This window comes from Lutra lutra, chromosome 5 (genome assembly GCF_902655055.1).
Source record: "Lutra lutra chromosome 5, mLutLut1.2, whole genome shotgun sequence".
Lineage (NCBI taxonomy): Eukaryota > Metazoa > Chordata > Mammalia > Carnivora > Mustelidae > Lutra > Lutra lutra.
Genome location: NC_062282.1, coordinates 104,237,710 through 104,262,215, shown reverse-complemented (window position 1 = coordinate 104,262,215; position 24,506 = coordinate 104,237,710). Strand labels below are relative to the sequence as shown.

The window sequence follows — 24,506 nt, the reverse complement described above, 5'->3', positions numbered from 1 at the left end:
TAAAAATCATTAAAGTAGGTAGAAGAAGACAGACAAAAAGGTCTACATGTATGAATTCACTGATATGAAACTCTAAAAAAGAGAAATCCAGTCTACTGGAATAAAAAGATTAGTAGCTACTTAGGGACTATTGTAGGGGCTGAGAATGGACTGGAAAGGAGCACAAGGGCAGGGAGATAGAACTGTCCTATATCTAGACTATGGTAGCAAATACACGGACATATAATGTGATTATATGCTTTGTTAAAATGCAAGTTTAAAGGTGTATATTTTACACTAATAATGAAGCAGCAGAAAGAGGAAATTAAGAAAACAACCCCATTTATAAGTGTACCAAAAAGAACAAAATACCTAGGAATAAACTTAACCAAGGAGGTAAAAGATCTATACTCTGAAAAGTATAAAATTCTAATGAAAGAAATTGAAGACAATACAAACAAATGGAAAAATATTCCATGCTTAAGACTTGGAAGAACAAATATGATTAAAATATCCTTACTACCCAAAGCAGTCCACACATTTAATGCACTCCTATCAAAATACCACCAGCATGTTTCACAGAACTAGAACAAACAGTCCTAAAATGTGACAGAAGCACAGAAGAACCTGAATAGCCAAATCTTGAAAAAGAAAAACAAAGCTAGAAGTATCACAACTGCAGATTTCAAATTATACTATGAAGCTGCAGTCATCAAAAAAGTATGGTAGTAGCACAAAAATAGACATACAGATCAAGAGAACAGAATGCAGAGCCCAGAAATAAACCCATGATTATATGGTCAATTCATCTTCAACAAGGAAGCAAGAATATGCAATGGGAAAGAGGCAATCTCTTCAACAAATAGTGTTGGGAAAACTGAACCATACAGCACATACCAAAATAAATTCAAAATGGATTAAAGACCTAAGTGTGAGACCTGAAATCATAAAAATCCTAGAAGAGAGCATAGGCAGTAATTTCTCTGAAACTGGCTATAATAACTTTTCTCTAGATAGGTCTCCTGAGGCAAGGGAAATAAAAGCAAAAATAAACTACTGGGACTATATAGAAATAAAAAGCTTCTGTGCAGCAAATGAAAGAATCAACAAAACTAAAAGGCAAAATACTGAATGGGTGAAGATATTTGCAAATGGCATATCTGATAAAGGGTTAGTAACAAAAACACATAAAGAAGTTATAAAACTGGGGCACTGGGGTGGCTCAGTGGGTTAAAGCCTCTGCCTTCAGCTCAGGTCATGATCCCAGGGTCCTGGGATAGAGCCCCACATTGGGCTTTCTGCTCGGCGGGAAGCCTGCCTCCTCCTCTCTCTCTGCCTTCCTCTCTTCCTACTTGTGATCTCTGTCTGTCAAATAAATAAATAAAATCTTAAAAAAAAAAAAGAAGTTATAAAACTCAACACCCCAAAAAACCAGATAATCCAATTAAAATGGGCAGAGGACATGGACAGACATTTATCCAAAGAAGACATCCAGATGGCCAACAGACACATGAAAAGATGCTTAACATCTCTCATCACCAGGGAAATACAAACCAAAACTACAATGAGATACCGCCTCACACCGGTCTGAATGGCTTAACCCAACACCACAAGAAACAACCGGTGTTGGTCAGTATGTGGAGAGAAAGGAACCCTCTTGCTTTGCAGATGGGAAAGCATATTGGTGCAGCCTTTGTGAAAAACTATATGGAGGTTCCTCAAAAAGTTAAAAATAGAACTACCCTATGACCCAGCAATTGCACTACTGAATATTTACCAAAAGGATACAAAAACACTAATTCAAAGTGATACATGTACCCCCTTTGTTTATAGTAGCATTATTTACAACAGCAAAATTCTGGAAGCGCCCAAATGTCCTTCCACTGATGAATGGACAAAGAAAATGTGGTGTGGAGCGCCTGGGTGGCTCAGTGGATTAAAGCCTCTGTCTTCAGCTCACGTCATGATCCCAGGGTCCTGGGATCGAGCGCCCCGCATCAGGCTCTCTGCTCAGCGGGGAGCCTGCTTCCTCCTCTCTCTCTGCCTGCTCCTCTGCCTACTTGTGATCTCTCTGTCAAATAAATAAATAAATAATCTAAAAAAAGAAAAGAAAAGAAAATTGTGGTTTGTACGTGTATAAATATAATGGCATATTATTCAGCCATAAAAAAAAATGAAATCTTGCCATTTGCACCAACATGGATAGAGCTGAAGAGTATTATGCCAAAGTGAACTAAGTCAGAGAAAGGCAAATACCATATGATTTCATTCATATGTGGAATTTTAAAAAACAAAATAAATGAGCAAAGGAAAAAAGAGAGAAAGAAACAAACCAAGAAACAGACTCTTAACTACAGAGAACAAACTGATGGTTACCAGAGGGGAGGTGGGTGGAGGGATGGGTGAAACAGGTGATGGGGATTAAGGAGTGCACTTGCACTTGTGATGAGTACTGGCTGATGTGTGGAATTGTTAAACCACTATATTGTACACCTGAAAGAAATAGAATACTGTGTGTTAACCACACTGGAATTAACATAAAAATTTTTAAGGTATATATTTAATTGTATATAAATAATATCTCAATACAGGTTTATTTTCTTAATTTGCAGCATTTGTCTGATGTTATGGCCTGAAGTGTGTCCTCTAAAATTCTTAAGTTGAATCCTTAACCTCCAATGTGACTATATTTGGAGATAGGATCTTCAGGGAGATAATTAAGGTTAAATGTGGCCATAAGGGCCAACAGGACAGATGTCATTATAAAAGAGGAAGATACCACTGAGTTCTCCACAAGCACACAGAGAAGACTCCATGTGAGGACACAGTGAGAAGGCAACCATCCACAGGCCATGAAAAGAGGTCTCACAGAAAGCAGTCCTCAAGGTACCTTGATCTTGGGCTTCTAGGTTTCAGAATAGTGAGAAAAGTAATAGCTATGTTTCAGCCACACAGCCTGCTATATTTTGTTATGGCAGCCTGAGCACAGTGACACTCCTGAGCGTCAAGCCCAAGACAATAATAAACTCATCATTCCTTACTAACCATATTATTCTTGAGCCTATAATATCTTTAGCCCACTGGAGCTTTTCTAGAATACATGTTGAGAGATCAGCAGTTGTTTTAATTCCATAAAAGGTCTTCACCAATAGGTGGCCAACATTTCCAATAGCTGGTTTACATGTTAGCCCCCAAGTGATGATGGGAACACAACTTTTAGACGTGTAAGAACAAAAACTGAAACAAGACAGACATTTTGGGGGTCAAGCAAGTGGAGGAAGATGGTAGCAGCTTCTCAGTCACATCCCAGTCATGTGTCAGATTTGATATTACTGAAAGCATTGCTTTCTCTTGACTTTTCATTGAGTCTCACTGGGCACTGGCACCAAAACCATGCAATATGGACTTTTCTTTTTTTTTTCTCTACCATCTCATTTATTAGATGAATTTCTGCAACCAATGATTCCATTGGTTCTCATCTCTCCACTAATTATGGTTCAGTTACCAAGAGCAGTAATTTTTTTAGCTGTCAAACTATGATGCATCCTTCTCCTTTAAATCTACCTTAGGGGAATTCAAATCTGGTTATAAAGAAAGGCTTTTAAGGGGAGGTACACCTTTATTCTGACCTTAGCTTATTGAGAAGAGCTGTCACAGTCAATGTCTGGCCTTGTATTTCCCTTGAAAGGTTTCTCTTCCAGGAAAGCCAGGGGGGCAAGAACTAAGCCAGACCATGGTCACTCCCAATATCAGCCCTGATCGTCAGATTTGATTCATGAAGAATTCATTTGAGTACAAAAGGACAGCGGCCAGGTGGCAAGGACCAAAGACAGATGACAAAAACTGACTCTAGGGGTGCCTGGCGGGCTCGGTCGTTGAACGTCTGCCTTCAGCTTAGGTCATGATCCCGGGGTCCTGGGATCGAGCCCTGCCATCAGGCTCCCTGCTTGGTGGGAAGCCTGCTCCTCCCTCTCCCACTTCCCCCTGTTTGTGTTCCCTCTCTTGCTGTGTCTCTCAGTCAAATAAATAAACAAAAATCTTAAAAAAAAAAAAAAAAGGATTAAAAAAAAAAACAAAACCTGACACCATGTTAGTGCTGCGAGGGGTCTGAGAGATATTCTAAAGTTATCCTAGAGTCTTTCTCACCCCATGTCCCATCTGTCTACAAATCCTGTTAATTCCATTTAAAACTTAAACCAGAATCTGACCATCATTCATCATCTTCACTGCTATCACGTAGGTCTCCGCCAGCCCATCTCTCACCTGGATTACTGTGATACCTCCCAGCAGATGCCCTAGCTTCATCTTGACTGCCTTCAGGCTCTTCTCAGCGTGGCTGCGGCAATGGTGACCTGCCCACACCTGAAGTCAGATTCCATCACTCCCATCTCGCTAGGTCTTTAGAGCAGACAAGGCCCTCAGCTGTCAGGCCTCCATGACCTCCTAACAAACATCAGTCTCTACTGCCCTCCCCTTACTCATGTGCTCCTTGCCACACTAGCCTCCTTTCTGCACCTTGACCTTTTGGACACGTGGGGCCTTTGCATCAGCTATTCCTCCTGCTTGGAAAGTACTTTCCAGCCAGCTACATGGTTCATTCCCTACTTCTTCAGGCCTTGGCTCAAATGTTCTCTTTCCCAGGGAGGCCTTCTCTGACCACCCAATTTACTAAATAAACATTCCCCATCCCATCCTGGGGAGTCCTGAACGCCCCTTCCTGCTTTATCTTTCTCCCTGCCTTTCCCTAGTTTCTCCCTAGCGCTCTCTCTCCCAGGCACATATGGCCAGCTGACCTTCTTTCTCTCTAATTTTCCTTCTTTGCCCTCTCCCCACAGATGAGAAGTTACAGAGAAGTGACCATCCTTGCAGTCTGCGCCCTCCTGATGATGCTCACAGCTCTTACCGACCTCCCGAGCTTGCATGGACAGAGACAGAGAAAAGGCCTGCCGACCAAGCATGTGCCCCTAAACATAGGGCTTAGGGAAGGACCAGGAAGGCCAGCTACCCCCAGGCCAGGGTTAGAGGCCATCTAGGGATGAAAAGCAGGCAGGGACCCATGATGCGGTGGTCTCTGGGCTCTGTCCCTTCCTCCCTCCTCCTGAGAGCCACACTCTCCACCAGGGCTTCTCATCAGTGGACTGACCAACCTGGTACAGCATGATAAGATATTCTCTCAGCCCTCAGGCCCCCCATGCAGGGTCTTGAGCAACCCCAGAGTCTCGCCCACTGACTCTAGCATCTCAGACAACATTGCTATGGTCCTCTGTGTGCTGTGATGCCCCAGGATCGGGATACACTGCTTTAAACCCCTCTACTCCTTCCACCATCTTCTCCCACCTTCTTGCTTATTTTACTCTCATGCAGTTCCTAAAGCCACAGGATCTTTTCCACTGCTGCAGAGACCAGTGGGTGAGCTATAGCCTTTTAGACCGAATTTATTCCCACCAGGAGTGACAGCACATTGAGAACTCCAGTGTGTGCCATATTAAAAGATGGTAAATGCTCTTCCCTAAAGAGGAAAGCCTGCTCTCTGATGGTGAAAATACTTCAGTGGCCACTGTCCCTCTGAAAATGCTATTCTGGGGTAAAGCTAGGTTCTTCCTCTTTGAAACATGAAAACGTATGTTGCAGAATAATGCTCTTCAGGCAGAAATGATGTCCAACGAACGGGCCCTTTGACAAAGCTGCTCGTAGTAAACTGTTTGTCAATCTTATGTATCTCAACCTTGTGAATATCATTCCATCATCAGCCAGGACAGGATCTAGAACCCCTCAACCTTCCAAAGAACTCTTAGGTTACTAAGAGGACCTTCTGTGCTGATTTTGAAACAAAGAGTATTTAATGAAAGCTACCTCAGGAATTTAATTTCCTCTTTATATTCCAGTCCACTGCAAGGAAGATGGTCTTGAACTTTCTTTTAAAAATCACTTAGAGGAACTAAAAAACAGATCCTAAAAACCTAGAGAAATCACTTGTTTTTCTATTGTTTAATCAGCTGTGGCTAATTGTACAGATGTACAACTGCAAAGAATGCATGCGGTGTGTTAGTACACTTATTAGGTCACTTTCCTCACAATGTCCCAACCTCTTTCTTAGTAATATTCTCTACAGATCTCATCCAGGAGGAGTAATATTGACACTGGAGAATACTGTCTGGCCATGTGTTAGATGATTGCATTTTCATCCACTTGCATCTCAGTTTAATTTTCTTAGTCATTTAGAAACTGATTCAAAGATCAAAACCTGGGGGTACTCTGGTAAGGCAAGCAAATCAGGTAAGCCCCAATATTTTTTAAAGATGTGTTTTTATTTTTATTTATTTGAGAATAGAGAGTGAGAGAGCACAAGTATGGGCAGAGGAAGAGGGAGAAGCAGGCTCCCCACCAAGCAGGGAGCCCAATGCAGGGCTTGAGCCCAGGACCCTGAGGTCATTACCTGAGCTAAAGCCATCCAGGCACCCCTAAGCCACAATGTTTAAGTAGGTCCTCACTCTCACATGCTGACCACTTGGGGGCCTCCTTAAATTTAGCACCTTAGCCTCCTCACTCCTAAGGAGGCATGCACACTCTGGGTCAGTGACCTATGTCACCAGTCTGGATGCTGGGGTCAGATAACACCTGGGTCAGGGATGTGCACCTTTTGCAGGTAAGGGACCTAGATCCCGGTCTCTTCTTTGTCACTTCTGCCACATTTCTCCAAACTAAGACACCACTGATTACACAAAACACCATCACTTTGTGTACCACTAAGAAAAACATGCAGCCCATTAAACTATGACTTAACGGTCTAATACCAGCCCTGTAAGAGGCACAAACTGGTCCCACTGGCCACTCACAGCTCTGAATTTTCTCACCTATACTGATGGATTAGGCAATTTCTCCTGCCTTCAGTTTAGTTACTTGCCATGTGATAGGTAATCCTCCTGCATGCATCTCAACAATAAAGCATAAATCTAGCTTTATGTACTTGTGGGTATCTTTTCTTTATCCAGCACCCTTGGCTGCTACTTTGCAAAAACAAATGAAACAAAGCTGAAATTGCATCATCCTCCAATGACAAATATTTGTTCTATCAATACCAAATGTATATGCCCCATTCTCTATTTCCTTGACTCTCTTTGTAACTGTGTCAACAGTAACTTTTTTGTTTCGGTGCTGAATCACTGTGTAACCTTTTTGAAGTCTTCCTAATCAGCAATTAAACTCAATCCATGGGTTGACAGCAGGGCACCCACGTCCACTGAAAAGTTGAAAATATCAAAAGTGAAAACTGAGTAAATACATCCCCTGGGGATGGCAACTACTGCCTGGGGGGGGGGCGACAACTTATAAGGTGCCGTGCCCTCCCCCCCTCCCCTGCCCCCCCTGGGGAAATGGTGGTCACAGATTTAGGCTGGTAATGGACACACTCCCGGCTTTAATCCAACACTTCCATTACTTGGTTTTAGAGTAGGAAGCACTACAGGAAACACAACACGGCAGCATCTGCTGTCTCGCAGGAAGGCCAGCAGAGTCTTGACCTCCCCACACCACATGGAGGATGCACACCGTGACTAGGAATGAGGTGCCTGGCCCCCCGCCGGCCCAGAAAAGCCACTGCCCTGGTTTCCCACGGGCTTGTCTATTGCTCCAGGACTGCAGGCCCAGGGCCTTGTGACAGCTCCAAGCTCTCCTGCTCCTGGGACGGGCCCAGGAATCTGGGGTTTCCCAGTAATCCAGACAGATCATCCAGCCCAGGTGTAGGGCAATCTGCACTTAACTCCTTATGTTTCCAAGCGGAAGATGCCGTCAGACGGAAAGCCAGCAGCCGTCATTCCCAGCCCGTTAGCGGGAAAAGGTTCCAGGCCTAGCTCTCAGGCCCCACCGACTGAAAACACACCTGATTCTGGGAGCATTAGAATGGGACAGGGAACCTCTCAGAAAAACTGAAGTGCTGCTTTTACGTCCTGCTTTAACTGCCAGCCCTAGCTGCCTCAACTGAAATGGGGAGGATAATTTAAAGGGCCACTTAAAGGAATGGTCTCTTGTGCTCCTTTGGGGCTCACAGATCTCACTGTGAACCTATGACCTAAATATGTGTGTGCTACTGGGAGTTTTCAAGTGGTCATGTGATTACTTTCCTCTGAAGGTACATGCCTCCCCAGGCTACTGGGAAGCCCTGGGAGCTCAAGCTGCAGTCCCTCTGGGTGGTCTGTGCCCCTGGGGAGCAGTCTGGGACACAGCACATTGTGCCTGGACAGCTCCAAGAGCTTCTGAAGCTGCAGATAATCAAGGTCATCACGTTCATCCCCTGGTATATGCCAACTGCTCTACATATATTATCTCTTTCACTGGCACCCTAACATTTAAGTGCTGTTCTTCCCGTTTTACAGATGAGGAAACATTGCTGGTAAGGGGCAGGGTGGGGATTAGAAGTCAGGGGCCTGCTTCAGGATTCATGTAACCACCACGCTCATCACCTCTCCTACAGTCTCTGTCTCACATTAAAGGAAAGGTTACTTGATGCAAGTAGTAACACTGGGCCACTTTAAAACAATATCCAGGGAATTCAGAAAAATAACACTTTTTGTTAGTAGCTGAGGATGAGATGTAAAGAGAGAGATGGCTCTGTGATATGGCTTCAGAAACACCCCAGCCTCCTCAAATAAAAAGTGGGAGACTACACCTCAGGATGGGCCACATAATGACAGCGACAATGGATTTTGGGCTGAATTGCACCCCCTCCCCCAAATTCATATGTTGAATTCCTAGCGCTCCTCCCCCAGCTCAGAATGTAACTATATCTGAATAGGGCCTTTAAAGAGGTCAGTAACATTCAACTAACTCATGAGGGTGGATTCCAACCCAGGACTGTTGCCTTTATAAAAGAGTATGTGTCGGGTGTGGGGGGGTGCACCTGGGTGGCTCAACCAGTTAAGCATCAGACTATTTCGGTTCAGGTCAGGATCTCAGGGTCATTGGATCAAGCCCTGGGTGGAGCTCTACGCTCAGTGGGAGTCTGCTTGAGATTCTCTCCTTCCTTCTCCCTCTGCCCTTTCCATGCACCTACTCTCCTGCACCGGCTCACTCTCTCTTCCCCCCTCCCTCAAATAAATATTTTTTTTTTTAAATTTGTTTTAGGGGCGCCTGGGTGACTCAGTGGGTTAAGGCCTCTCCCTTCGACTCAGGTCATGATCCCAGGGTCCGGGTTCGAGCCCCGCATCGGGCTCTCTGCTCAGCGGGGAGCCTGCTTCCCCCCCCCCCCCAATGCCTGTCTCCCTGCCTACTTGTGATCTGTCAAATAAATAAAATCTTTTTAAAAAATTTTGTTTTAAAGAGATCATAACACAGACACACAGAGAGAAGATCACATGAAGATGCAGGGGAAAGAGGGTGAAGGGGAGCAGAATGTGCTACCCCAAAATATGCCTCTTTAGCATAAGGATTATTCTGAACTGATTATTTTTTAAGGAACTGCAGACACCAAAGAAGCTCTGAAAACAGGGTAGCAGCTTACCTTTTGTAAGAGAAATTTACATTCAAAAGGGATCTTGTACCAGGAAGGGAGCTATTACCAGAGATAACTCCCCTGAAAGACTTATCTGCAGGGCAGGGCAACCTTGGTTTACCAAACATTCACTTTTCTCACCTTCCCTTGAATTGCCTTTTCCCCCTGGAAACCTCAGGCCCCTTTCCCTTAGATCAGGATGATATATATAAGCTGTGATCATGTGGCCGCCTTTTGACAGGTCTCATTATCTTTGTGGGACTCCAGAAAGTGCCATGTAATTACGTGTATGTTATTAAAATTTGTTTTTCTGCTGTAGATCTGTTTTTTTTTTGTTTTGTTTTGTTTTTGTTTTTGCTTTTTATTTCTTCTCTAGCCAAGAACCTAGAAGGATAGAGAGAAAATTATGTTTCCTCCTCTACGGTGGCCATGTACCAGCCAAGGAGAGAGACCCTCAGAAGAAATCAACCCCACTGACATCTTGATCTAGGACTTCTGGCCTCCAGAACTGTAAGATAAATTTCTGTTGTTTAAGCCACCCAGCCTGTGGTACTTTGTCATGAAAGCCCTAGCAGACTAATACACAATGCTATGTATTTACCACACCATTTCCTCTTTCTGGATGTAGGAAAACAACATTTTCTACCCTCCCTGCATTGGGGTGAGGTCCTTGTGACTAGTTGTGTGTGACAAAGGATCATAAATAAAAGAAATACACTTCCTTCCTCAGCTGAGGCACTTAAAGGCGGGTGTTATTTGCCCATGGCTCTTCTCCTCCTCCACCACTGCCATGGGACCAGGGAGACAGTATGCTCTAGATAATGGAGTTACAAGATGGCAGAGCTTCCGTCAGCCTGGCTCCCTCAGTGACTGTGTGGGGCAGGGCACTCTGTTAACCTGCTTTGGACTTTTAATATGAGAAACTTTTTTTTTTTTTTTAAGCCACCGAGGTTTCAGGGGTTATTTGTGACTGCAGCATAGTCTAGCCTCTCCTCACACACAAATCCACCTTTGAAAAGATGGACTACCAAAAACCTATTTCAGGACTTAACGTGCCATTGGGTGAAGCCATATTAAATTTCCGGTTTTGCAGGTAAGATGCTCACACAGGAACAATTTCATGTGTTCACCCTCTAATTGTACATATTTGCAGAACCAACCTTAGAACCAATAGGTTCGACCACCTCCAGCTGATAGACGATACAGGTGAGACCCATTGAGATTCCTGGTTTGGCAAAAGCCCAGAAACATGTTAGCTGAGGAACTGGACTCCAAACCAAAAATTATATTTCTTTGTGTGACAACAAGTTGGCAATATCTATTAAAGAGTACATATCAGGGGGTGCCTGGGTGCCTCAGGGGGTTAAAGCCTCTGCCTTCAGCACAGGTCATGGTCTCAGGGTCCTGGGATTGGGCCCCATCAGGCTCTCTGCTCAACAGGAAGCCTGCTTCCCCCTTTCTCTCTGCCTGTCTCTCTTCCTACTTGTGATCTCTGTCAGATAAATAAATAAATAAATAAATAAATAAATAAATAAATAAAATCTTTAAAAATAAAAAAATAAAGAGTACATATCAAATGGTAACCATGCTCTTTCACTTAGCAACTTAATCCCTAGGATTAATCGACCAGAAAGAGCTGAACAGATGTGCAGAAATATAGAAATAAGAAGATACACTATGCTAGAACTATATGTGATTGTGAAAATTCAGAAATAATAGAAGTGCCTACTTAAAGGGAATTGGTTAAATAAATTATGGTTCATCATCTGCACTCAAATCTATATAGTTAAAAAAAAAGAGTTCAACTTTTTTGTCCACATGAAAAGACACCTATGTCATATTTACTGGAGCACAATGATAAAAAGTAGAAAAAGAAAAGTAAATTAGCAATCATGAAAGATTTCTTAATCTCCATGCACTGACGTGTATCAAGTACCTGACATCTGGTAGACACTTTTTGCCCTCCCAACCCTCTCCTGCATTTTGCTTGAATTGTCATAAATAAACCTAAGTAGGTGATCCAACTCTACTACCTACCAGCTGTGTGATCTCAGGCCAGAAACTTTCACAGCTCTCACACCTATAAAACTGAAAGAAATAATAGCATTTCCTTCAGAAGGTGTTATAGGATTACATTAGACTATGTACATAAGGTGCTTAGAAAGATGCTTGGTGCATAATAAGTGCTTAGTAGACAGTCACCATTATGATGATGGTAATGATAATGATACTCATCTCTGGAACTGGGAGAAACAAGCTTTCTTGCAGTTTGTGTTGCATTTACTTCTGCTTTTTCTCTCTTTATAAAAAGACAATGCTTTTTAAAGCAGTGCTTATCCCAATGAACTCAGCAATGTTAGGTATTCTGTTTAACGTGGCTTCTAAAGACAATTTCCCTATTTCATTACCAAACCAATACACTTCTTCTCTGGGGAGTTAACAATAATGGAGTCATTCCCAGGTAAACAGAGTGTTTATCAGGGATAACCTAAAGGAGCCCCACTAGATGTACACTTGCCCTCTTCTGCCAAGGGATCAGCCTGGGGCTTCTCCTCTACTGATTTCTGTAACACTGTACTTATGGCAAGGATCTTTCAAAACCACAGAAGGAACCTTTTATGTGACCACACTCTAACTTAAACAGGACTTTCTATCTGAGGTCCTACCCCGTGCATTTGAAGTATTAATTCAACCAACTAGGCTTATTTCCCAGACCGCAAGCCTGAAAGATTTGTGTGGCTCTAGAAACCGGCTGGAATTAAAATTCAATGTATCCACCGTTCTGATCCAGTATCTCTTCAGTCCATGGATGCTCTGTGGAACCAAGTATAATGCAGAATGCAAGGAACTAGTGAGCATTTGTAGGCTATCTAAGCTTGGCAAATTGCTGCTACAGTGGACCCAAGAATTAAAGGTTTTTTTGGAGCCTTTTGTAGCAGCTGAGTCCCAGCCTTTGTGTGGCTTGCCCAAAAGTTTCACAGCTAGGCAGTGAAACAGCTAGGGCTGGAGCCCAAGGACTGGCTTCCCAGGGAATGCGCTTTCCACTGCTGCTGGATTATCATTCTTCCGTTTTTCTTTCTTGGACAACCAAGCAAAATTAAAATAGCTCGTTCAAGGTCAGAGGGGCAGTCAAGCACAGCTGGCAGTGCCAGCCGGCAGATTATAAAATCCTAAAGGGAAGGTCCTCCTACCTCACCTATCCCCACCAACCCGGTGTAAATGTTTTTGTTGATTGTCTCCCAAGAGAGTTTAGAGGAAGTTTCTTTTCTAGGTCAGTACTAGGTGTATAAACACGTGTGACACACGTGTCTGTTACCAGCCGAGTAGGCACACACGCCCCCCACGCCCCCCCCCCCCCCCCACGCCCCGACCTGGCGGCTGGCAAAAGTTGCCATTGCACTGCGATGGTCGTGCACCCCTAGCGACTCGCCGCTCGCCCACTGTAACGATTCAGCGACCTTTCTTCCTGGGGTTGGCAACTTGGAGACTGCAAACTGGCGTCAAATTGAGCCGGAAGCAGAATGCATGACCAGGGCTAGTCTTGAGGGTACAGAGGACCCTGTTGCACATTTAAGACCGCTAGCCAAGCCTCGTCTTCGGCCACAGTCCGGGGACTCGCGACTCCTTGATCCTGTAACTAAATGCACTCAGGTGACGCTCGGACGCCCAGCAGAACGCCCACAAGTTCAAAGCGGCAGCTGGCGGATTCAAGCTTCCTCCTTGGACGAAACGCCCCTCCCTGAACTGCAGACTGCTCTCACCCGCACCTTCCTATACCTCCAAGGTGTGAGAGCCTTCTTGGCACCCGCGCTGCATCTGCTCCACAGGAGGCGGGTGGTTTAAACCTCACGCTCCGTCTGTGTGCCCAGCGAGCGCCGGGCCGGAGCTGCGCGCGCAGTGAGAGCGGGTCCCCGGGACCGTGGAGGCCCGGGTGCCGAAGGGACGGCACGCAGGCTTCCGCCACCAGGACGCCCACCCTCGCTTCCCCTGTCCCCGGCCCCCCAGGCTGGGGCTGGCGGCGGTTCGCTTCCCGGGAAGAGGGGTGGCTGTGGCAGGAAAGCAGGGGCACCGCGGCCGCGCAGAGAGGCGTGGGAAGCTCGGGGTGCAACAGGAGCGGGTGGACCCGGCCCGTCGCGGCACTAGCTCCGGGTGAAGCCAGGGAGAGCGCCGCGGGTGCTGCGCAGGGACAAGCACGAGCGGCCGGCTGCTGCTGGTGGGCGATTGTTAGCGTTCGGAATTATCAGCCGGGCGGTTACACCAGCCACTCAAAGTGCTCCCCTTCTGGGAAGGGAGAAGGGAGTAGGACACCAGGACACGCAGAGACCAAGGAGCGTGGGAGGAAAAGAAACATCCCTCCTCACCGCGCCGGTGTCCGAGAGGGGCTGTGGGGGACAGCTCTGGCCTGGTGCCTGCGCACCCAGCCCGCCCAGCCAGCCCAGCCAGCCCAGCTCGCGCAGCCCGCTCGCCGCCGAGCCCGGGCGCCCGGGGCTTTTGGAGAGGGGGGGAGGAGGCGGCCTCGGACGGCTGCCCGGCGCGGTGCCCGCGGGACGTACGGACCCTGCGCGAGGGGCTCACCTGGCGGGCCTTCGGCCGGCAGCGCGTCTGCTCCATGCCGGGGCGGGCACGCGGCTGCAGCACCCCGCACCCCGCGCCTCGCGCCCACGGGAAGGGTCTGGTCGTTCCGAGGGACTCTGGCCCCGAGCCGGAGCCTCTTAGAGCCTTCACTCCCCAGGCACGTCCCGAGGCCGGCGTGTGCCTGGGTCCTAGCGCCCCTCCCGAGGTGTGGTGCCCCGACTCTGAGTCCGCTTAGCGCACCCCTAACTACTCAGCTCCCCGCAGGGCATCTCCCCCTCCCTCGAGGGAAGTCGGGTCTCGCTAGAGCTGCCCAACCTGGTGCTGGTTGAGACTCGGGGATTGGGCACCCAGCTTTCTCCTCATCTTGCCCACCCTTCTCCACTCTTCTGGCGTCTCCACCTCCAAGTAAACAGTGAAGAATCAGATTTATCTCATTCCCCAATTAAAATTCATATGTTATTATTTTAAAGAGACTCTAAAGTCAGAGACTTTAGTCATTATTAACACATACAGTATAGCATATAAAAGATCATTTGTCCTCAAAGTGAAGGAGAACTTTTCTATTTATATGAATATGAAGCCATGCCCTATTATGTATGTGTGGTGGAGGGTAGGTAGGATTATCCCTCAGTCTTAATTAGTGCAGATAATCTACCAACCGTGAGTCAAGTTTGGATCAAGCCAAAGGTGCTGCCATCCTTTCTGCTCCCCCTAACCCCCTCCCCCATTTGAAGAGCTGGAATCAAAGGTCTGGGCAGATTCTACTATGAAGCTTGCAGACATTTTTTAAAAGTAATAAATTGTTCCTACTTAAATCCCTCAGCTGTAAATAAGCCTGGCTTCTTACTTGTGATTATTATCACACCTGCCCCATACCTGGTTCCTGGGTGGAGGGATTTTTAACAAAGACCTAGAGAGTTTTTGCAAAGACTTTTCCTTTCTCAGCTGCCCACAGGGCTGAGTCAGTCCAGTTAAAACCAAGATCAACAACAGCAATATTTTCCTGCTGACTTTCTTATCCAGAGAGGCTGATGAGATTTCTAATGACAGAAAAGGAAAACAAGTCGCATGAAACTAGTCCATAGGACATGGAGAGAGACAAAGAGAAACATTATTATTTGGGTGTTAGCCATAATCTATAAAGGCCAATAGAAAGGTATGACAACAATATGAATATAGTCTTCATAGTCTTTTTCTAAGGAGCCCAAAGTTTTCCCTCAAAAGCATTCCTCTCTGTGTGCACAGACTCTAATATGGTCACCGATTATCCCCATCTCCTGGTGTTCATGCATTTATGGAACCCTGTGACTTGCTTCCTACCTGGAGCAAATGGTGACAGGATGTCACATCAAAGATAATTTTTTTAAAAGATTTTATTTATTTGACAGAGGGAGAGAGCGATCGCAAGTAGGCAGAGGGGCAGGCAGAGAGAGAAAGGAGAAAGCAGGCTCCCTACTGAGCAGAGAGGCTGATGTGGGGCTTGATCCCAGGATCCTGAGATCACGACCTGAGCCAAAGGCAGAGGCCCAATCCACTGAGCCACCCAGGCACTCCCAGGATGTCACTTCAATGATTACGTTACATAGCCTTGCTAGGAGACTCTTTCTTGCTGGCTTTGATGAAACAGAGAACCTCAATAAAGAGGTCCATGTGGCAAGGAACTGAGGGTGCCTCTGGCTAAGAGCCAGTAAGAAACTGAGGCCCTTAGTCCCATAGATGAAAAGGACCTAAGTCTTGCCAGCAACTAGGAGAGCTTGAAAGAGAACTCTTCCCAAGTCAGACCCTGAGATGAGACTACAGCCCCAGCTATCACAGAGGACCCAGTGAAGCCATGCTCAGACTTCAGTCTCACAGAAAATGAGGTAATGTGTACTGTTTTAAGCCACTTAATTGGTGGTAACATGTTATGCACAATAGCAAAACTAATACACTTCCTCCTTCCCCAGATGAAAAAGTGAGACAAAAGGGGAGGCAAAAGGTAGAAGGGCTAACTAAGGTCATTTAAATTGGCAGCAAAATCCCCCATTATGTCATAATCGTAGCCTCTCCAGGCCCCATACGGACAAGGAAAAGCAAAACAGCAAAGACATCAGGAGGTGAAAGAGCAATTTCAGCCTGAGATTTGGAGGTGGTGGAGCAACAGAAGAACTTGAAGAAAGTCTGAGGCAAAAATAACTCAGCAGGTAAAAAGATGCCTTGAAAAACTCAGGGCCAATTGACCCCAGCAAAAAAAACAAACAAAAAAGCAAAAAAAAAAAAAAAAAAAAAAAAACCACGTTTTCAGAAAGAAAAGCCAATAAATTAAAATAAAAACAGGAAAGAGAAAACTAATAACAGAGAGACAATGAGGAAAAACAAAGACACTAAATCCTCTGAATTTCCTTCCCAATTATCTAGAAAAGAAGAGCAAAAGCCATACTTTCTCCTGTGACTGCGGGGATTTTCCAGCAGAGCTGCTCAAGAAGTCCTCACAGAATTTCTGCACACAGCACATGCCTGTGGCAGCCAGCAGGCTGTCTGCGGTTCCCAAGATATAGCATAAAATCAGATAGCATCTCGAAACTACTAGCCAGGATTCGGAGGGCTAGCACCTATTTGCTAGACTTTAAGTGTCTTTTGATGCCTAAAATTTTAAAGTGTTCTGTTCCACCCTGGATGTAATACAGTTTAATTGAGCCCAACACTTAAACCCACTGGACATTTCCTGTCACGTACCATGAAGGGTATTAGTATATGTGCTGCCGAAGCGAGCACCATGAAGGGTATTATAGAGTGGGGTACGACTTTCAAAGAGAGGAAGGGGAGGAAGGGAAAGAGACGGAGGAAGGGAGGAAGAAAAGGAAAGAAGGTAAGAGAAGGAGAGGGAAAGGACAAGAGGCAGAAAGAGCAGGAAAGGGAACTGAAACAAAGGGAAGGAAAGAAGGAAGAAAAAGAAGAAAAGGGAGGGGGGGAGAAGAAGAAGAGAAGAAACCTGAGACACAGAGTTTCCAGTCTAGCACAGTGTACCATTTAGGGTCCTTCGAGCATGGCACTGGTCATTCTTTGAAGACTGAAGATGTTGATGTCGCTGACAAGCTAGTGCTTGTGTGATTGCCACAGTGTGAAAACCCAGTACAAACAGGTGCTACCAGTGTTTGGTAACTTCTGGAGAAATTAAGAAATTTAAAACATTTAAATTAAAGAAATTAAATTTTAAAACGCTGCCACAGGCATGTGCTGTGTGCAGATAGTCTGTGAGGACTTCTTGAGCAGCTCTGCTGGAAAATCCCTGCAGTCACAGGAGAAAGTATGGCTTTTGCTTTTCTTTTCTAGAAATTTAATTAAGAAAGTAAGTCCATGTTTTACCTTCCATGATCGTCAATGACCCTGGCAGCACATGTGTTAAACTCCTTCTGTAATTCTTCCACTGGCTGGCATAGCGTTATCCTGCTACCCCCAATCCCTCTCCTGAACCAAGGGAATACACAGACAGTCCATATCTGTCCTCCTGACAGTGGACGAACAGACTCTGAGAGGCCACTTGGTGATGCCTGTGGTCTCCCTCACTCCATGAGTAGTTTCAGGATCCTAGCCACCCCAGGTTTTCCTAATCATATTGCAACCTCAGACAAAATCAACCAAAGCTACTCAGAAGAAACAAAACACACTTCCTACAGAATTCAAGTCCAGATATCCTCCAACCTGGATCCCTGCCCTCAGGATGGCGCGAGACAAAGGAGAAATGAAAGCAAGTTATCACCTGGATGGGCATTAGCCCTGTGGCCTGGAATTACAAATTTGTAAAGAATAAATGTGAACTGGGAAGTTCAGTATTATCAATAAAATATCTCATAATTATTTATTAGTAGGAAGTCATAGGCATTAATGATGAGACACCCTTGCCTTCTTATCTGAGGAGAGGCCCCCATGTCAGGTGGCTGTCACACATTCCTTTAAGCATTTCTGAGAGCTGAACCTCTCCCACTCTTCACTGATACTTATATCATCTTCAACACATCTATCTGTCTGTCTATCAAGATATTTTGAATAGGGGCAAATTTGTTTAATTTTATAGTTGACCCTAGAACAACACAGCTTTGAACTACAGGGGTCAACTTACACATAGATTTTTTTTTCAATAAGTACAGTATAGTATACTATAAGTGTATTTTCTCTACCTTATTATTTTCTCAACAGTCTTTTCGCTAGCTTACTTTATTGTAAGAATACAGTATATAATACATACAACCCACAAATTTTGTGTTAATGGACTGTTTGTGTTATCAGTAAGGCTTCTGGTCATTAGTAGGTAAAGCTTTAGGGAATCGAAAGTTTCAAGTGCATGTGTGACTGTGTAGAGGGAGGGAGGGATGTCAGTGCCCCTAACCCCTGCACTCTTCAAGCATCAACTATATATTCATTCATCCACCCAAAGATCTTTTGGAGCAACTACTACATGTCAGGAATGATTTTAGGTGCTGAGGATAGACTGTAAATAACATGAATCCATACTGTCATGATGCTTACATTCTAATGGAGGGAAGAGAGACAGTTAAGAACAAGAGGAAAGCAAAATATTATCTTATGATCTGAAAAACTGAAGGGTAGGCCATTTTAGTTTAGGAGGTCAGAGCAGGCTGCTCTACGAAGGGACATTTGAACTGACACATGGTGTAACTCATGGGGCTGGGAATGCAAACATCGGGGCGAGGACACCAGAGAAGGGAATAGCACATGCAAAATCCTCCTGGCAGGAAAGATCTTGGTAAATTCAAGAAAGAGAGAGGAGGCTAGTGTGGCCAGGTGCAACAGGAGGCCTTGAGGTGGTTTTAAGCAGAGAAGAAACACAGAACGACTTTTGGAAAAGTCACTCTGGCCACTGTATAAAGAATCCATCCTAGGGGATCAAGGGTGGATGCAGGTAGGACAGTAGGAGGCTGCTGGAGTGAGCTACGTGACAGATGGGGATGACCAGGGAGAAAGCAGGGCAGACTTAGATGCATTCATTTTGATTGTCTGGCTGACAGGACTTGTGATGAAATGCATGTGGAGGGTGGAGTGGACAAGGATAGTCCCTAGGTTTCTGGCCTGGGAAGCTGGGGGGATGGAGGTGCCATTTACTGAGATAGGGAAGCATGTGAGAAAAGCAGGAAAAACACAGGTGGGGAAGCAACAACCTGGCCTTGGCCTTGTTCAGTCTGAGTCTCTGTCAGACTTCCAAGTGGCCTTGTCAAGGAGGCAGATGGATCTTTGTGTTTCAAGCTCAGCAGAAAGGCCAGCGCTAGAGTCATAACTTTGGGAATCATCAGTTTATATCTGCCACCAGAAGCCATGGGTTGGATAAGGTCACCAAAGAAGGCCATGTAATCAGAAGGGAGAAGAGGGCAGAAACCCACACTGTGGGCCTGCCAACTGTTACAGGTCAAGCAGAGAAGCAGATGCCAGCAAAGAGCCTCAGGAGCCATGGCCATATAACAGGATGAAAACCCACAAGAGAGAATAAAATTATTTAAATGAGTTGTCCACTGATATGAAGAGCTAGAAAGTGGAAAACTCCAGAATGATTTGACACAAGGAATAGACATAGAGATTGTACATTATAAAGATATATCTGGTTGTAGAGGACTGCATGGGTTGAGAAGAGAAAGAGGGATACAGAGATAATTAATAACAATCTAGAAGGAGCCGAGGAGAGCCTGAAGAAGATTATTGGCCTTAGAAATGGAGGGGAGGGGGAGAACAGGAAGGATACTTGGAGATGGAGTGGGGGTTTGTAATGGATGGGCTATGGGTGGGCAACTCCTGGGTGCAGTAGTTCCCACTAAGACAGGTGCTACTAGGTGAAAGCAAACACTCTCGGTGAGCAGTTTGAGTCTGTTGGGTCTGAGGTGTCCATGGAACACACAGGAAAGATGTCTAGTCAGAAAGAGGAAACAGGTCTGCAGTGGTGGGAAGTATTTGGTTTGGAACTAAAACTCCAGCCATCATCAATACACAGATATGAGAGGAAGCATGAGCAGGAGAGTTAAGGATCCAGTCTCAAAGGGTTTCCAGAAGTGAACACAGAGAATTGGACAAAGGAGACACCAGCAGATGGACAGTAAGATAACCTGCCCTCCGACCAGAGGTTGATTCCAGCCTAACTTCTTCCAGGCAAGGACATGGAGTTACTCCCTAACAGAAGTAGAGTTCTTATAGAAAATGAAAGTCAGCTCTGCACGCGCGTACGCGCGCGCGCACACACACACACACACACACACACACACTTATCCCAACCAAACTTTCCAGGCCTGGAAGTTCTTTCTTCCTTTAAAAAATGAGATGGAGGGACGCCTGTGTGGCTCAGCGGGTTAAGCCTCTCCTTTGGCTCAGGTATGGTCTCGGGGTCCTGGGATTGAGCCCCACATCGGGCTCTCTGCTCAGCAGGAAGCCTGCTTATCCCTCTCTCTCTGCCTGCCTCTCTGCCTACTTGTGATCTCTCTGTGTCAAATAAATAAATAAATCTTAAAAAAAAAAAAAGAGATGGAGAGATGTAGTCATTAAAAAAAAAATACTTGTGTTTCCCAAATTTATCTAAGGATTAAATGCATTTCAATCAAATTCTTACAACTTTAGTGGGCTTTTAAAAATATAGATATAGGGGCACCTGAGTGGCTCAGTTGGTCAAGCAACTGCCTTCAGCTCAGGTCATGATCCTTGAGTCCTGGGATTGAGTCCTGCATCAGGCTGCCTGCTCAGCAGGGAGTCTGCTTCTCCCTCTGACCCTCTGCCCTCTCATGCTCTCTCTCACTCTCATTCTCTCTCAAATAAATAAATAAAATCTTTTAAAAAATCAAAAAATAAAAATTAAATTTAAAAATATAGATACAGATAAATTAAAAAATCATTGCCCTTAGATTCTGACCAATGCTCTATTTCTGCCCCTCCCACTTCACCCCTCCTCCTCCAACTTATGTTTTCCTCCTATCACTAGTCATCATACTCAAGTTAAAGACAAGAAATGTCCCAATTAGCAAAACCTCTGGGAATGAAGCAATTTCATAAGAGAATTGTCCATGTTTGGAAGCCGGCCGTGCACCTTGTAAATCAGGTGATCAGTGTTCAGATGGATCATGCAGGTCCCTAGCAATACTTCTGAGACTGTGACCCTACATCACAGTTGCTATAGGCTAAAAAAAAACCACGCAAGTACAAGTAAATAAATAAGCCTCCTCACCTATTTCCGACTTGCTTGCAAAGAGTTAATGGTAAATCGTATTGACACTCCCCCAAATTCTGAAGTCAGGGAGGTTTGTCTAGATGGCCCCCTGCTTCCCTTCTTTGCCTGTCCTCTCTTCTTCCCCAATCCAGATACCCACTTTGTGCCCACCTGACCTCCTGCTCTCTTCTCTAGTTTGAGGAGGAGCCGTACCCTCCACCTGTGCTCACAGATCAGCTTATGGCACTTGTGTGAATGTGTCCAAGTCAAAGCGTTACCTCAGGAATTTGCATTACGCATCATTTACTTACTACTTTCTTACAGGGGGGCTGGGTGGGGTGGGGTGGGGTGGGGAGGGATGCCAGAGATGAAGTAAACAGGTGGAAAACAGGGATGCTTCAGGTCTCAATGTGCCTAAGCTGAGAGTTCCAGCCTGTGTGTGTGTCTCCCGATTTTTCTCCTAGTGCCCGGCACTCCCCGCAGCCTGCACTAGCACTATACTTTCCTAATGGCGTGTCTGTAGCTCCTACCAGACTAAGCTCCTTGAGGGCTCAGTCTGTATCTATCTTATTTTTGGATTCCCAGGCACAAAATAAGCACTCAGTAAGTGTTCACTGAATGAACAGATGAATTGAAGTTGGACTATAGTAGGAGTGAGAATGTTGTCCTTTTAAATGACTGAAAAAGATGGCGAGATTTAAAAAAAAAAAAAAAAAAAAGACTGTTCTTTATCTCCCAAGGCCATGAAATGGCCTTTGTTCCCTGGCTGGTATTAGAAGGTGTGACCTATGGGGTGCCTGGGTGGCTCAGTGGGTTAAAGCCTCTGCCTTCAACTCAGGTCATGATCGCAGGGTCCTGGGATCGAGCCCCACATCAGGCTCTCTGCTCAGCAGGGAGCCTGCTTCCTCCTCTCTCTGCCTGCCTCTCTACCTGCTTGTGATCTCTGTCAAATAAATAAATAAAAATCTTTTAAAAGGGGGTGGGGAGAAGGTGTGACCTAAAAGGTACCAGAGGCAGGAAAAACAAACATTGTCATCCTCTGCTTCTTCTAGGTCCAAGAATGTTAGCTCCTGACCCTAACTTTGGATTCCCCTGTCCTAAGACTTCCAGATGCACCTTTTATGTTGCTTGGTGTTCTTGATGTTTCATCTATCACTTCGTTCAAACAAACATTTATTGGGGTATACTAAGCTCCAGGCACAGTGCTGGGCATTGAGGATTTGACAATGAACAAGCCCAGCCTAGTCCCTGTGTTCACCAATCTTGCAATCTGGTTGAGTTCTATTTAATGAACTGTCTGAGCCAAAGACTCCTTCACCATCCACCATTCATCTCTCCAGCCAACCAATTCCCTGTGTTCCTTATTTATAAACTTCTGAGAACAACAATGCAGCAAATGAAGGCTTACTGTAGTTTGGGGTGTTTTGGAATCACAGAAATATTAGAGCTAAAGAGGATTTTGCCAGACTCTCTCTGTCTACTCCTCCAGATGGGCTCTACATCTTCCTTCCCTGACCCTGTGCCCTGGGAGGTGGACCAGTACAGAATACAGCAGTGGGCCCCTTGCCCTCTGACTTCCAGGCAGTTGGAATCAGCCACTATGGGGCATCAACTCAGGGTGAGAACACGGGCAGTAGCTTTGAGACACCATGGCAACCCAGAGCTCTCTCCAAGTTCCAACGCTGGCTGTCTCTCCTGTCCCAAAGGGTGTTACCATCAGCCTACATATAGTAACAGCTTCTGGACTCTCACTAGCTCATGGATACTGCACCATCCCTTGTGGGGTTCCTGACACCTGTCCAAAATGTGTAGGACAAGCCCTCATCTGTTTCCTGAAGGGACATAGAAAACCCTTATTCTTCAACCTCTAGACATGGAATTATAAATGCCTAAAGAACAAGACCTACTTTGAATCCCTGGCCTTTAGGGCAATTTGGAGCCACACTGTGATGATACTTCTATCTGCATTCACAGACTGATTTTTTAAAGCATATCCTATGGGTTGGACGAAATTATGCCAAGATGAAGGCCTGAGTTGTCAACTAAAACAAGTGTACAAGAAACCAAGTGACAGATGCTTGGCCTTTCAAATGCCAAGAAGTCACAGCCAGGGGAATCAAGTTCAAACTTGGCCATGAGGCTGACATCTATCTATTCCAGTTCTTTCTCCAAGTCATGCCCCTGAACAGGCCAAAGTGCCATTTCTTGGTGATCTTCCACCCATTTTGTTCACAAACCTACCTCTGCCTGGAATCCCTCCCCAACCCTGCTTTCTGTATGTCCAATCCCTTTCCAGCCTCTAAGGCCTAGTGCAAAGGGTTTCTCCATCAATGCTCAAGCTTTCCATGATTATCCCAATCAGGAAATAGCTTGTTTTCCTCAAGATACTTGGAGCAGTTTGTTTTTACTCACTCATATTACCTACCACCACTTTTGCTAGAATATTTACATTCAGGTGTTTTTCTCACTCCTAAGCCCTGAAGAACCCTGAGGGCAGGACAGTATCTTATATGTCTTTGTTGCCCCTAAAGGACCTATTGCAGTGTTTCAAAATTGAACTTTCTAACTACATAGTTGTTGACTGACTAAATACATGAATGAATTAACAACCAAAATTATTTTCACTTGGGATGGCGATGGAATTTCTTCTGCGTCTCTGAAGACCAAACTGTATTTCACTTTTTCATCCAAAAATAGCAAATTCGTAAAAGCAAATCGCACTATATTTGAGGAGAAATATTTTCAGATTGTTTCCATATGTGTTTCTATATATACCAGTTTATGCAATATTTTAAATCAAATTCAACACCATGTGGCCATGTATCTTCTAGACACTCATAACGATGATTTAGGTCAGAGCTTAAAACAATAACAATAAAGTTCTTAAAGGAGGTCTGTTCATTTATCCGTCAGTTCTGCTCATTCTCTAGATGTTTCCTTGCTAGGCCTGGCTCCAATGTCACTTTCTGTCTGTGACCGTCTCTGACTTCCCTGGGCAAAACTGCTCTGCCTGATTTTCTGTTGCCCTTTGTACAGATCTTTGTTGTGGCTTTCATCCCACGGCTCTGTGTTGCTTATGTTCCCATCTCCCAGTGAGAGCAGGAGCTCAAGAACAGGGACCTTGCCTTGTGCACCCACTTCTGTCTTCCCAACACCTAGAATAGCACCTGGCACAGAGTAAGCTCTGAGTAAATGCGGTCTAAATTGAGTTGGCGTAATGTCAACTGTGAACTTTGGCACCCAAAAACCCAGCCCGTGCTTTCTTCAGTTTAAAATCCGTGACATTAA

The 24,506-nt window shown here is 45.2% G+C and overlaps 1 protein-coding gene across 2 annotated transcripts in view; it reads right to left on the bottom strand.

The window, feature by feature from the left end:
- The window catches only part of PDE8B (phosphodiesterase 8B), a 284,085-nt gene extending 269,923 nt beyond the window's left edge, over positions 1–14,162 (bottom strand). For both annotated transcript variants that reach the window (XM_047730026.1, XM_047730027.1), the window contains exon 1: positions 14,042–14,162. In XM_047730026.1, the coding sequence (XP_047585982.1) occupies positions 14,042–14,077 (36 nt within the window). In that variant the 5' untranslated portion in view covers positions 14,078–14,162. The remainder of the gene's footprint in view (positions 1–14,041) is intronic.
- Between the last annotated feature and the right edge of the window lie 10,344 nt (positions 14,163–24,506).